Raw genomic sequence first — 12,325 nt, 5'->3', positions numbered from 1 at the left:
CGAAGGGCAACAAATATAGTAAGCGATTATAAAAGTCAAAGGTCCTGCATTCTCGAAAATACTTCTTTGACTATTAGTGAAAGTTCAAAAGGAAGAAAATATAAATTTTTATCCTTACGTGGTTTGAGTGTACACTGAGTGAAAGGATCACCGGTATAGTGATCAGGGCAAATACACATAGGTGTATGACTAACAACACGACACTCGGCGTTAGCTCCACAAGATCCAGGACAAGGATCCCTACATTTTTTATTCATACAGGCAAACTGACTAGGACATTCGCTATTGCTAACACATTCGGGCCTGCAATTAGGTGGGGCTCCTATGAATTCCGACAAACAGGAACAAGAGGGTGCACCATTGATGACTCTGCATTCGGCATTGGGTCCACACGGAGATGGTTCACATGGGTTTTGTGGCACTACGGGCTCGAGTGCTAAAAGTACATATGTGGATTACTATTATTAGTTTTATAAACTTCACTAATGATGGTACATCGAGGAAACAAATCTTACGTCGTGGAATACACTGAACAAATGGATCGCCAGAGAGTTCAGGTGGACAGCTGCATATCGGATTATGATTGACAACATTGCAAATGGCTCTAAACCCACATGTACCAGGACAAGGATTGACACATTTTTGATTGGTGCAAGCCTGTGTCGGTGGGCAATCGGAACTGACTGTACATTCTGGTCTGCAAGTTGGTGGTGCTCCTAAGTATCCCGCTACGCAGGAGCAAACAGGCTGACCATTGATCTCTCGACAAACACTGTTTGGTCCACACGGTGAAGGCGAACATGGGTTCCCTTTGACGGTATCTATCATCATCGCAATACGATACAGTTTTTTGGAATGGTTTTCAAACGTGTTACAAAATTAAGCGATACGAATCGAATGTTGGAAAGAAAATTCATTGATCTATACCTTGAAGAATTGTGCACTGAACGAATGCGTTTCCAACCATTCCATTAGGACAACTGCACATGGGCACGTGATTGTATACTAAACATTCTGCATTGACACCACATGTACCAGGACAAGGATCAACGCACTTGTTTCTTAAACAAGCTCTATTCTGAGGACAATCCGTATTCAGTACACATTCTGGACGACAACCTACGTATGGATCACCCTGATATTCTGATAGACATGTACAAATTCCATTGTCACAACGTGCATTGGGACCACAAGGCGATGGTGTACAGGGGTCAGCAACAGTGGGTTCAGCTGCGAAAGGAACAAACCTGTTATATTCTAGGAACTTTTCAATAATCTCAGATTGGGCTTTTTATTTCAACTTCCTTACTTGGCTTAACTGGAGCGGGGTGGCAGTTACTGAAAGGATCTCCCGTGTATCCTTCGAAGCAGGAACATATAGGAACGTGATTGAGTACAGTGCACTGAGCATTAGATCCACAAGAACCTGGGCAAGGGTCTCCGCATTTTGCTCTCATGCAAGCCTGACTAGGAGAACAATCTGAATTCACTGTACACTCTGGACGACAGTTTGGTGGACTGCCAATATAAGATGGTCGACATTGACAAGATGGCCCACCATTAACCACACGACATTCTGAATTTGGACCGCAAGGAGAAGGCAAACATGGTTGTGTAACTTCGAGTGCTGTAGGAGGTGTAGCTTCTAAAAGTGCAATTGCGAAATGTGAATCGTACTCAATTTTTCTAATATTAAGTTACTCGAAATGTTTCGATATATCTTACGTGGAATAGGGAAGCATCTAGTGAAGGGATCCCCCGTGTATGATTGCCTACATGCACAGATGGGACTGTGATTCCTGACCACGCATGTAGCGAATGTACCACAAGAAGCTGGACACGGGTCCACGCATTTCTGATTAATACATGCACGATCTTGAAGACACTCTGAGTTTAGAACGCACTCAGGTCGGCACATTGGAGGTACGCCTGTATATTCTGGCAGACAGGAACAAACTCCTTGATCATTTACTACTCGACATTGACTGTTTGGTCCGCAAGGTGAAGGATTGCATGGGTCCTTGTACGTCGGTTTATCTTCTACAAGATTGCGATTTAAATTTATAGAAAATATTGTAATCTTGTAACCTTTCGAAAGACGAGAATTGCAATCTTTTCATTCGTAAGACTTTATGCCGAATGCATACTAGAACGAATAGCTAAATACTCATACCTAATTCACGCATCAAGGTGCAGTATTGGAAGGGGTTTCCACTGTAACCTTGAATACACGTGCACGCAGGACGATGATTGATAACCTTGCACTCTGTGTTCGTTCCACAAGTGCCTGGACAAGGATCTTGACATTTAGAACGTATACAGCTCAAGGTAGATGGACAGTCCGTATCAACAACACATTCAGGGCGACAACCTTCGTAAGGGTTGCCAATGTAATCGGGCGAACAGGAACACGAACCAATACCGTTTTGTTCTTTGCATATCGCGTTGAAGCCACATGGCGAAGGAGTACATGGAGAAATATTCACAGGGACAGCTAAAAAGATTTACAATAGTCAGAAAATACGGAAAATTAATGCAATAAAATATTTCCTGCATAGATAATCAAAGTAAAGGGTTCTGACTGCTAATTCCTCTGACCATAAGTAACGGCTATAATAACAGAATAGCAATGAACAAAAATGTTGATCCTTACGTGGTCTAGGTGTACATTGAGTGAAGGGATCACCGGTATATTCGCTCGGACACACACACATGGGTGTATGACTGACAACGCGACATTCAGCGTTAGCGCCACAGGATCCCGGACAAGGGTCTCTGCATTTCTGATTGATGCAAGCAAACTGACTAGGACATTCGCTATTACTGACACATTCCGGTCGACAATTGGGTGGTGCGCCTATGAATTCCGGTGAACAAGAGCAAGAGGGAGCGTCATTGACCACTCTGCATTCTGCATTGGGTCCACACGGAGATGGTTCACATGGGTTTTGTGGCACTACGGGCTCGAGTGCTAAAAGTACATATGTGGATTACTATTATTAGTTTTATAAACTTCACTAATGATGGTACATCGAGGAAACAAATCTTACGTCGTGGAACACACTGAACAAATGGATCGCCAGTGAGTTCTGATGGACAACTGCATATAGGATTATGATTGACAACGTTACAAGTAGCTCTGAATCCACATGAGCCGGGACAAGGATTGACACATTTCTGATTGGAACAAGCCTCTGATAAAGGACAATCTGAACTGACTGTACATTCTGGTCTACAGGTAGGTGGTGCACCCAGGTATCCTGCTACGCAGGAACACACTGGCTGTTCATTGATCTCTCTACACACGCTATTTGGTCCACAGGGTGACGGCGAACAGGGATTCCTCTTTACAGTATCTGTCATTGTTACAGTATCGTAGATATTTAAGTTTCCGTCATAGCGAATATTTTTTCGCGTTAGTATCGAAAATAATATTGGTAATTAATTCAAATGTAACCAAATGTGTTATACCATCTATAATATAGCGATATGAATTAAGGGTTAAAAGATAAGTTCCTGGAGTTATACCTTGAAGGACAGTGCACTGAACAAATGCATTTCCAACCATTCCACTAGGACAGCTGCACATAGGAACATGATTGAATACCAGACACTGCGCATTTCGACCACATGTACCGGGGCAAGGATCGACACACTTGTTCCTGATGCAAGCTCGATTCTGAGGACAATCCGTATTCAGTACGCACTCTGGTCGACAACCAACGTAAGGATCTCCCTGATACTCTGGTAAACATGTGCAAATTCCATCGTCGCAACGTGCATTAGGTCCACATGGTGACGATACACAAGGGTCAACAACAGTTGGTTCAGCTGTTAAAGGAACGAACGTGTCTCGTATTTTTTACAGACCATACAAATTTCAATTCTTACTTTTTCTTGAATTTTCTTACTTGGTTTAATGGGTGCAGGATAACAATTGCTGAAAGGATCGCCGGTGTATCCTTCGGGGCAGGTGCACACAGGCACGTGGTTGTAAACCGTGCACAGGGACGTAACACCACAGGATCCTTGACAAGGATCTCTGCACTTCTCATTGGTACATGCAAGATTCATGGGGCAATCTGAATTCACGCGACATTCCGGTCGACAGGTCGGTGGGGATCCGATATATCTTGGCAGACAGGAACAAGAGGCTGTACCACCGACGTTCCTGCATTCTGCGTACATGCCACAAGGTGATGGCACGCACGGATCTTTGGGAGCGAGGTCAGTGTCTTTCTGGGGTGATTCTAAAATTTGTTGATTACGTTATACGTGGTTAATTTTAATAGAAGCGGTTTGTATTCAATTTGTTAGGATGAATCGAAAGTTTTAGAATTTTTGAATACTGGATATTTGATGAAGTAGATTACGCATTGTCGAAGGTTTTAAAATGTTTTAGATTCTGGATGTTTGACGAAGTAGGTTATGCATAATATGAGATTCAAGCTGACGAACGTGTTACGATGAAAGTATCCTAAATTCATTAATTATAAATTGCACATCTATGAGATTAGAAATCATAATGAGACCATAAATAATGAGAATATAATGCGAAACCATCGTACAATAGAAGCTGTGAATCTTTGAAATCTGGTATATTAAAGCAACTCGTATGCTTTCTTTAGAGTCTGATAAAATAGAAATTGTTATTGGCTGATCCTGACTTTTAAATGGAGGGTTAAAAAAGCTCGATGATCCATGATGGAGAAAATATCAAGAGAAATATTCTTACGTGGAGTAGGGAAGCATTTCGTAAACGGATCACCAGTGTATCCAATATTGCAGATGCATATGGGGCTGTGGTTGATCACCTTACACTGCGTATTGATACCACATGAGTTCATGCACGGGGACGCACATTTTTGATTAATGCACGCAAGTTCCCTCGAACATTCACTGTTTACCACGCATTCGGGTCGACAAGTTGGTGGGCTTCCAATGAAATTTGCCAGGCAGGTACACACAGCATGGTCGTTGACGTTTCGACATTGACTATTCGGTCCGCATGGAGACGGACTACAGGGGTCTGACTCTATGGGGTTTGCTGTGTAAGGGAAAATTGCATTAAACAGCCTACATATGCCACAGTTGCAAACATATCAAGCTTTGTGCTCGTTAAACTACTTGTGCAACGAATCTAATGAAACATAACGATGATCTTCTATTCTAAGTCGAGAAAAAATGAGGAGATCTCACGGAAATTAAATCGACTATCTGATTGGAAAGTTAGTTTTCTGTGTATGTCCCCTGCCATGGTATCCTCTTAATGTATGATTTAGGTTAATTAAGGTACTTCAGTTCGAGTAATTTGAAACAATATATGATCGGTCTGAGTGATTTATTTACTTGACTTGGAATATTCTTTCATATGTGACTAATTAGAACTTTGCTTAAAACACGCAAAACGTGCATATACTTCAAGTTTACAAATTAATATAATATATTCTAAATTAAGTAAATCGAGTCTTCACTCTCGTAAAATTGTTTCAAGTTACTTGAACGAACTAACAACTTGATTAATCTAAACAACACTTTGATTCCTCGTTACTATTCTACTCGTTGCTATATGAATATGAAGGTCTCGATTCTACGTTCTACGTCTCTATCTTTGTTTAATGATCAAGCGTCTTTGGTTGCAAAACGTGACAGAAAACGGAATCTTACGAGCAACGGAGATGGGGGAACAATAGGTGAACGGATTGCCGGTGTATCCAGGGTTACATGAACACGCAGGCACGTGATTGATCGTTTCGCAACGAGCTTGCAATCCACAGGTTCCTGGACAGGGATCTCGGCACTTGAGGCCCATGCAGGCCATCGTCTTGGAGCAATCGGGGTTTTGGGTACATTCAGGTCTGCATCCTTCGTAGGGGTCACCAATGTAGTCTGGCAGACAGGAACAGGAACCGACGCCATTGTTCTCGCGACAAACTGCGTTGGTACCACAGGGGGATGGCTCGCATGGTTTCCTAATATCTAAGGGTGTATCTGATCGAAAAGAGAAACACTTTCACTTATGTTTAAATTCATCATGCGGTGTTTGGTGGAAGCTCGTGCAGTGGTATGAATATTCGTTGAATTTTCATTAGATTTTAATAAATTTGCGAATGAATGATCGGGGATAAGCAGAAGCTTTCTTAAATAGCAAGCATTGAAATGCTTGCGTTTGTCTGATCCTTCAAGGGTAGGATTCAATCTCCTATTATTGGTTCTCGCTCTAGCATCGGGTGTTAGGGTTTGATTTGGGTTCATGAGGCGTGTCTTCAAACGTCTACTATCTTCTAAACGCTTCTAAGCATTCGGGGTTTATTAGGGTTTTTAATCTTCTTAGTAATATAGGGTTAGGGAATTAATTCTTATAAGTAATTTCTAATAAGCGTGTCTTCGAGGTCGGTTTCAATCTTTAATTAGGAAGGGTAAGCTCATATCACTTTTTAAGGGTTAATGCCTTTGTATCCAGGGCAACGAGGGTAATTCATACGGGGTACATAGGGGACCAAACGTTCCAAGACTTTTCCAACTCAGGACGTTTCAACCTTAGGGCTGTTTCAAAGCATTATGCTTGGATTGGGAATGGTCAGTACGTGCAATATCCTACATATTCGAGGGGATGAATTGGTTATCGGGTATCATTCAGGGACAATATAATTAGAGCCTATATTCCATAGGCCCCGCCACCATTCAATCTCTTAACTTGGTTATATATTTCATTTATGATTACTTTCTCAATTATATGTACGTGTGGGGGGTTTTCGAAGCCGTGCTCAACTTCGTTGGGTACGTTAATTGCAGATGTGATTATGCAATTAGCGATTATTCTCACTCTAAGTGCATGTTGATGATAATTTATGGCCCCGCCACCATAGTGACGTTTTGTCACCGAGTTTGTTAGGGCCTCTTCTTTCTCAACGACGAAAATATGATTATTTGTTAGCAAACGAAATGGTCGTTATTATTAGGCTGCGGATATTTACGCAAATTCATACTTTTACGAATTTAATTAAGAAATGATAATGGTAGATAGACAATTATTTTACCTACTAAACGTTATGACGAGATATTACATTATATTTTTTATATTATATTTACATTATATTATACTTTGCATATTGTACGTTTTTTTATACATTATATTCCACAAATATTTTTGTATATTACACGCACCTTTGCACCTTCAAATTTTTCATAAATTTGCAGATATCCGCAGTCTAACTCTGGAAGATGTAAATCAGCACTTACCTGCACTTCGTCCGCATGCAAACGACGAAATTTGCAAATAGGAGAAAAAGAAGGAAAGAAATATGAAAAATTGTTCTTTAGTAGACTCACCCATCTGGATCGTCTCGCAAACGCTGAACGGATTTCCGCTGTAACCATCGAGGCAAGCACACACCGCGTGATGATTCACAACCGTACACTGAGCATTCAAACCGCACAGACCGACACACGGATCGCGACACTTTTGTTGCATACACGCTAAATGCGGCGGACACTCGGGATTAATCGTACACTGAGGTCTGCAATTTGGTGGAACACCGATGTAATTTTCGATACACGAACACGCTGAACTATCACCTCGCACTTGACACTCCGCGTTCGGACCGCACGGAGATGGTTGACACGGGTTCGTTGGTACTGGTGGTTGTTCTGAAATTCGAAGAAATAATATTTGAAGATTACGGAAGAAATAGATGTAAATATAATTCTGTCGATTATCTGATTTCGATGTTACTTAGCGATTAAAAGGCTGTATTCGATATAACAGGCGTAAAAAGAGGGAAAATGTATTCGATGCAAATATATAAGTTTAGTATGTAAAATACGACAATTAATATTTTCGAAATCAATATCTTTCGAGAGATTTGAAGTCGATATCTTTGACATAATGCAATTGTGTCTCGAAAAATCTATTTACTAACTGATTTATCATTTCTTTCTTTATATCGAAGGAGCATACATTCGATAAAATGAACGATTTTTAGAAGAATTTTTTTCGGTGTATGATTCAATATATCGACAATTCCATTGCTGTTCAAACCATACTATGTGGATGGATAAATGTCTAAATATAGAAATGAAAAAACTTACTGGGCATGATGTAACATCTAGTGAAAGGATCGCCAGTGTGTCCCTCAGAGCAGCTGCATATTGGATTGTGATTGACTACTTGACATTTGGTATTCTGTCCACAAGTTCCTGGACAGGGATCTTGACACTTGTTAGAGAGACACGCCTGAGTTAACGGACACTCGGCACTCACTACACACTCTGGTCTGCACGCAGGAGGACTACCGATAAAGTCAGTCTGACAAGAACAGACTGCATGATCGTTCACCACCTTGCAAATACTGTTCGGCCCACAGGGAGACGGTGTGCATGGTTGTTTTCTTGGTTCTGGGAAATCGATCAAAATTTCTTTGATATAGTTCTCATGTACTTGTGCGGACTGCTTATACAAATTCATATGTACACTAAAACTAAAACTCATATATATATTATACACACCTTCAGATATCTGTGGTCGACACAGTGTGAACGGATCTCCAGTGGTACCAGGGAAACAGCTGCACATAGGAATGTGATTGACTACGTCGCATTTCGCATTGGTTCCACACGTGCCAATACAAGGATCCACGCAAAATTGATTGACACACGCCTTTACTCGAGAGCAGTCCGAATTCATAGTGCATTCTGGACGACAGTACGAGTATGGATCACCGAAATAGTTTGGAAGGCACGTGCAGATTCCCTCTCTGCAATCTGCGTTTGGTCCACAGGGGGATGGATTGCACAGATCTTCTGGCTTTGGTTGTTCTATAAAATAAATAATAATACAAACGTGAATTCAACTGTCTAATGAATAGATAAAGACAAAACACGAGCAATAAAGATCACAGACGAAAATCATAATAAGCAATTTTAAAATTCAATAATCGATTCGCTATCATGAAATTACTGCCCGTTTAATTGGTTGTCGGATCACGTATGTACGATTGTTACAAAATTTTATAGGCGTACGATCTATTTTTAAAAAATTCATATTCGTCGATTTAACGAGCTGTTTGAAATAAAAAAAAATAAGCAAAAATAGACTTGTCGTGTTTTCCCTTCGAATTTAATAAATACCTATTATCTGCGAGCATAGCGTGAAAGGATCGCCGGTGTATCCTGGTTGGCACAAGCAGACAGGAATGTGATTCTGCACCCTGCAATCTGCATTTTGTCCACACGATCCAATGCAAGGATCTCTGCATTTTTCCGAGATGCAGGCTTGATTAGAAGGACAATCTGTGTTAACGACACACTCTGGTCGACAATTTGGTGGTAGTCCTATGTAGTTCTTGAGGCATGAACAAGCAGCTTGATCGCCAATTGCTCTACATTCTGCGTAGAGGCCGCACGGACTTGGGCTGCAAGGATCACCCACTGGTGGCGATGGTGTGACTGGAAAAAAATATAATTTTAAAATAATGTCAATTTATTAATTTAATTCAAACAAGGTCTCTAAAAACCGGTCATATAAATATTATTTTAAATACTCACTCGTCTGAGGATAGCATCTAGAGAAAGGATCTCCCGTAGTGCCCTGAGGACAGCTGCACAGCGGATTATGATTAATTACACGACAATTAGCTCCCACTCCACACGTTCCAGGACAAGGATCATTACACTTGTATTTGTAACAAGCCCTATTTTGAGGACATTCAGAATTTACGACACACTCAGGCTTGCAGTTAGGCGGAGAACCAACGAACGATTCCTGGCAAGTACACACAGCTTGATCTTTCACGGCTCTGCACAAGCTATTGGGTCCACAAGGCGTAGGACTACATGGGTCAGTGATAGTAGGCTCAGTGTCTGCATTAATTGGTAAATTACAGATGCTGAAGGGATCTCCTACGTAGCCAGGCTGACATGTGCAAGTAGGGATGTGGTTGATGACGGAACACTGAGCTTGGATGCCACATATTCCTGGACATGGATCTTCACATTTGTTGCGAACGCAGGCTTTGTTCGTTGGACAATCTGAACTGAGGATGCATTCTGGCTGACAGCCTTCATAGGGATTTCCGTGGTAATCGTCGATACAGATACAAGCACCGACGTTGTCACGTTGTTGGCAGATCGCGTTTGGACCACAAGGCGAAGGCTCGCATGGATTAATTGGTTCTTCTGCAATTTAAGATACGAAGTATACCGATTAAGAGTATTCGTATGAAAATGATTAAATGGAAGAAATTCAAAATACGCAATAAAATAACTAATTAATGGACGTGGGAAATACAAGGGGTTTGCGAAATCGCGGTGCAACCAGAAAGGAGATAATTCCTCGTATAAAACTAACGAGAAGTTAGAGACGTAGAAAAAATCTTTTTGTTTGGGAAGAGATTAGGTTACTTTAAGAAAATGAACTTTCCGAACAATGTAATGAGCAAATTAAATGAACTTACGATCCAGTTCGACACATTGGACGAAAGGATTTCCTGTATAGTCGGCTGGACATGAGCAGGTAACAGCATGATTGACTACCAAACACCTGGCATTTTCGGCACAGGACCCTGCACAAGGATCCGTGCATTTGGAATTTACGCAAGCTTTGTTCGATGGACAGTCGGGATTTATGAGACACTCCGGACGACAAGACGGCGGGGTTCCGATATAAGTTGGAAGACAAGAACAGGATGGATAGCCATTCACGTTCTGGCATTGAGCATTCGGACCGCATGGCGATGGATTGCACGGATCTCCTGTGTCTTTGACGTCTGGTAAGACTGCAAAGAAAAATTAGATGAACGTAATTAATGTAGAATTTGGGACTGTAACTTCGACATTGCGAGAGGCGAACGAATTTATTATGCAACCTGATAGTTAATTGAAAATTTCTTACTCGGAGTATCGTAGCAGCTCTTGAAAGGATCTCCAGTCTGTCCAGAAAGACAACTGCAGATCGGCGAATGATTGATCACTTCGCATCTGGCGTTCAAGCCGCAAGAACCCAAACAGGGATCCGTGCATTTTTTGTTCACGCAAGCACGAGTCGGAGGACATTCCGTACTGACCACGCATTCTGGTCTGCACGAAGGTGGTGATCCAAGATATCCCTGAAGACAAGAACACACTGCGTGGTCCTCGATGTTACGACATTGGCTGTTTGGCCCACATGGTGAGGGCGAGCATGGATCTCTCTTTGCTTCTGGAACTAAAAATGCATTTTATGACTTACTGGATATCGTTACATATTATTTCTTGGTTGAGTTCCGAAAAATTTATCGGAGATTAGAAATTTGAAAAATTTGAAAATCGAAACATCTAGTAATTTGAAAATTTAAAAATTCGTAAGTCCGGGAGGTCAGATTTAAAAATTTGTAAAAAATAGATACAGGGAAGTTCTTAGTGGGACGAAAGCTTAATTAGTGGACGATTAAATAAACTTCAAGCGATTGAGAAGTCACAGATAGTTTAAAAAATCAGGTAATTGCTGTTCAATTCTACTCACTTTGTGGTTGGACACGACAGCTGACAAACGGATCTCCAATGTATCCAGGAATACAGGAACACACAGGAATATGATTCACAACATCGCACACCGCATTCTGTCCGCATGTGCCAGGGCAAGGATCTCTGCACTTATTCTTCAGACAAGTCTTATCGCGTGCACATTCCGAATTGAGGATACATTCTGGTCGACAAGCTTCGTACGGATTGCCGATATATTCAGGTAAACACTCGCAATCTCCATTTTTACATATGGCGTTAGGTCCACAAGGCGATGGGCTGCATGGATCGCTCACAGATGGTACGGTTGCTAAGGGTAAAATACGTTTTTGCGTCTCGTAAGAAACTGAACAATCATTTAATTCGTATAATAATGAAATATATCTTCTTACTTGGTGGAATCACTGTGCACTGTGTAAACGGATCACCAGTGAAACCATTCATACAGGTGCAAACAGGAATGTGATTCAGTACGTGACACTGAGCATTAACGCCACAAGATCCTGGACAAGGATCCTGACATTTCTGGTTCACACAAGCAAGGTGACTCTTGCATTCGGAGCTTAGAATGCACTCTGGTCTGCATTCTGGAGGAACACCGATGTAATTTGGTAAACAGGAGCACGCTGGGTTTCCGGATATGATCTGACACAGGGAATTCGGACCGCAGGGTGATGGAGTGCAGGACGGCGGTCGTTCCGTGAACGGTTGAACTTCTTGCGCTAATAGATAAATAAGATAAAAAATTTGAAGACTTAGGAGTTCAAAAATTTAAGTATAATTAGTATAATTTAAAGAATTCTATCTTCATAAAGTATCATTATTA

General features: G+C 41.3%; 1 protein-coding gene across 50 annotated transcripts in view; it reads right to left on the bottom strand.

Annotated features, from left to right (window-relative positions):
* LOC126915937 (uncharacterized) overlaps positions 1–12,325 on the bottom strand; it is a 114,897-nt gene that overhangs the window by 45,880 nt on the left and 56,692 nt on the right. For 40 of the 50 annotated variants that reach the window (XM_050721084.1, XM_050721085.1, XM_050721100.1 and 37 more), the window contains 21 exons: positions 11,892–12,221; positions 11,501–11,809; positions 10,892–11,203; positions 10,455–10,775; positions 9,547–10,176; positions 9,130–9,447; positions 8,509–8,817; positions 8,092–8,397; positions 7,333–7,650; positions 5,668–5,991; positions 4,736–5,047; positions 3,912–4,250; positions 3,529–3,831; positions 3,051–3,356; positions 2,654–2,971; positions 2,174–2,494; positions 1,726–2,040; positions 1,310–1,645; positions 928–1,230; positions 516–821; positions 119–436 (listed from right to left, as the gene is read on the bottom strand). In XM_050721084.1, the coding sequence (XP_050577041.1) occupies positions 119–436; positions 516–821; positions 928–1,230; positions 1,310–1,645; positions 1,726–2,040; positions 2,174–2,494; positions 2,654–2,971; positions 3,051–3,356; positions 3,529–3,831; positions 3,912–4,250; positions 4,736–5,047; positions 5,668–5,991; positions 7,333–7,650; positions 8,092–8,397; positions 8,509–8,817; positions 9,130–9,447; positions 9,547–10,176; positions 10,455–10,775; positions 10,892–11,203; positions 11,501–11,809; positions 11,892–12,221 (6,954 nt within the window). The remainder of the gene's footprint in view (positions 1–118; positions 437–515; positions 822–927; positions 1,231–1,309; positions 1,646–1,725; positions 2,041–2,173; positions 2,495–2,653; positions 2,972–3,050; positions 3,357–3,528; positions 3,832–3,911; positions 4,251–4,735; positions 5,048–5,667; positions 5,992–7,332; positions 7,651–8,091; positions 8,398–8,508; positions 8,818–9,129; positions 9,448–9,546; positions 10,177–10,454; positions 10,776–10,891; positions 11,204–11,500; positions 11,810–11,891; positions 12,222–12,325) is intronic. The other 10 variants (XM_050721103.1, XM_050721126.1, XM_050721118.1 and 7 more) reach the window with 7 other exon arrangements.

The sequence above is a fragment of the Bombus affinis genome, chromosome 5 (genome assembly GCF_024516045.1).
Source record: "Bombus affinis isolate iyBomAffi1 chromosome 5, iyBomAffi1.2, whole genome shotgun sequence".
In the NCBI taxonomy this organism is placed as follows: Eukaryota; Metazoa; Arthropoda; class Insecta; order Hymenoptera; family Apidae; genus Bombus; species Bombus affinis.
Note: the sequence above shows the minus strand (reverse complement) of the source record. Positions and strands in the feature narration are given on the sequence as shown.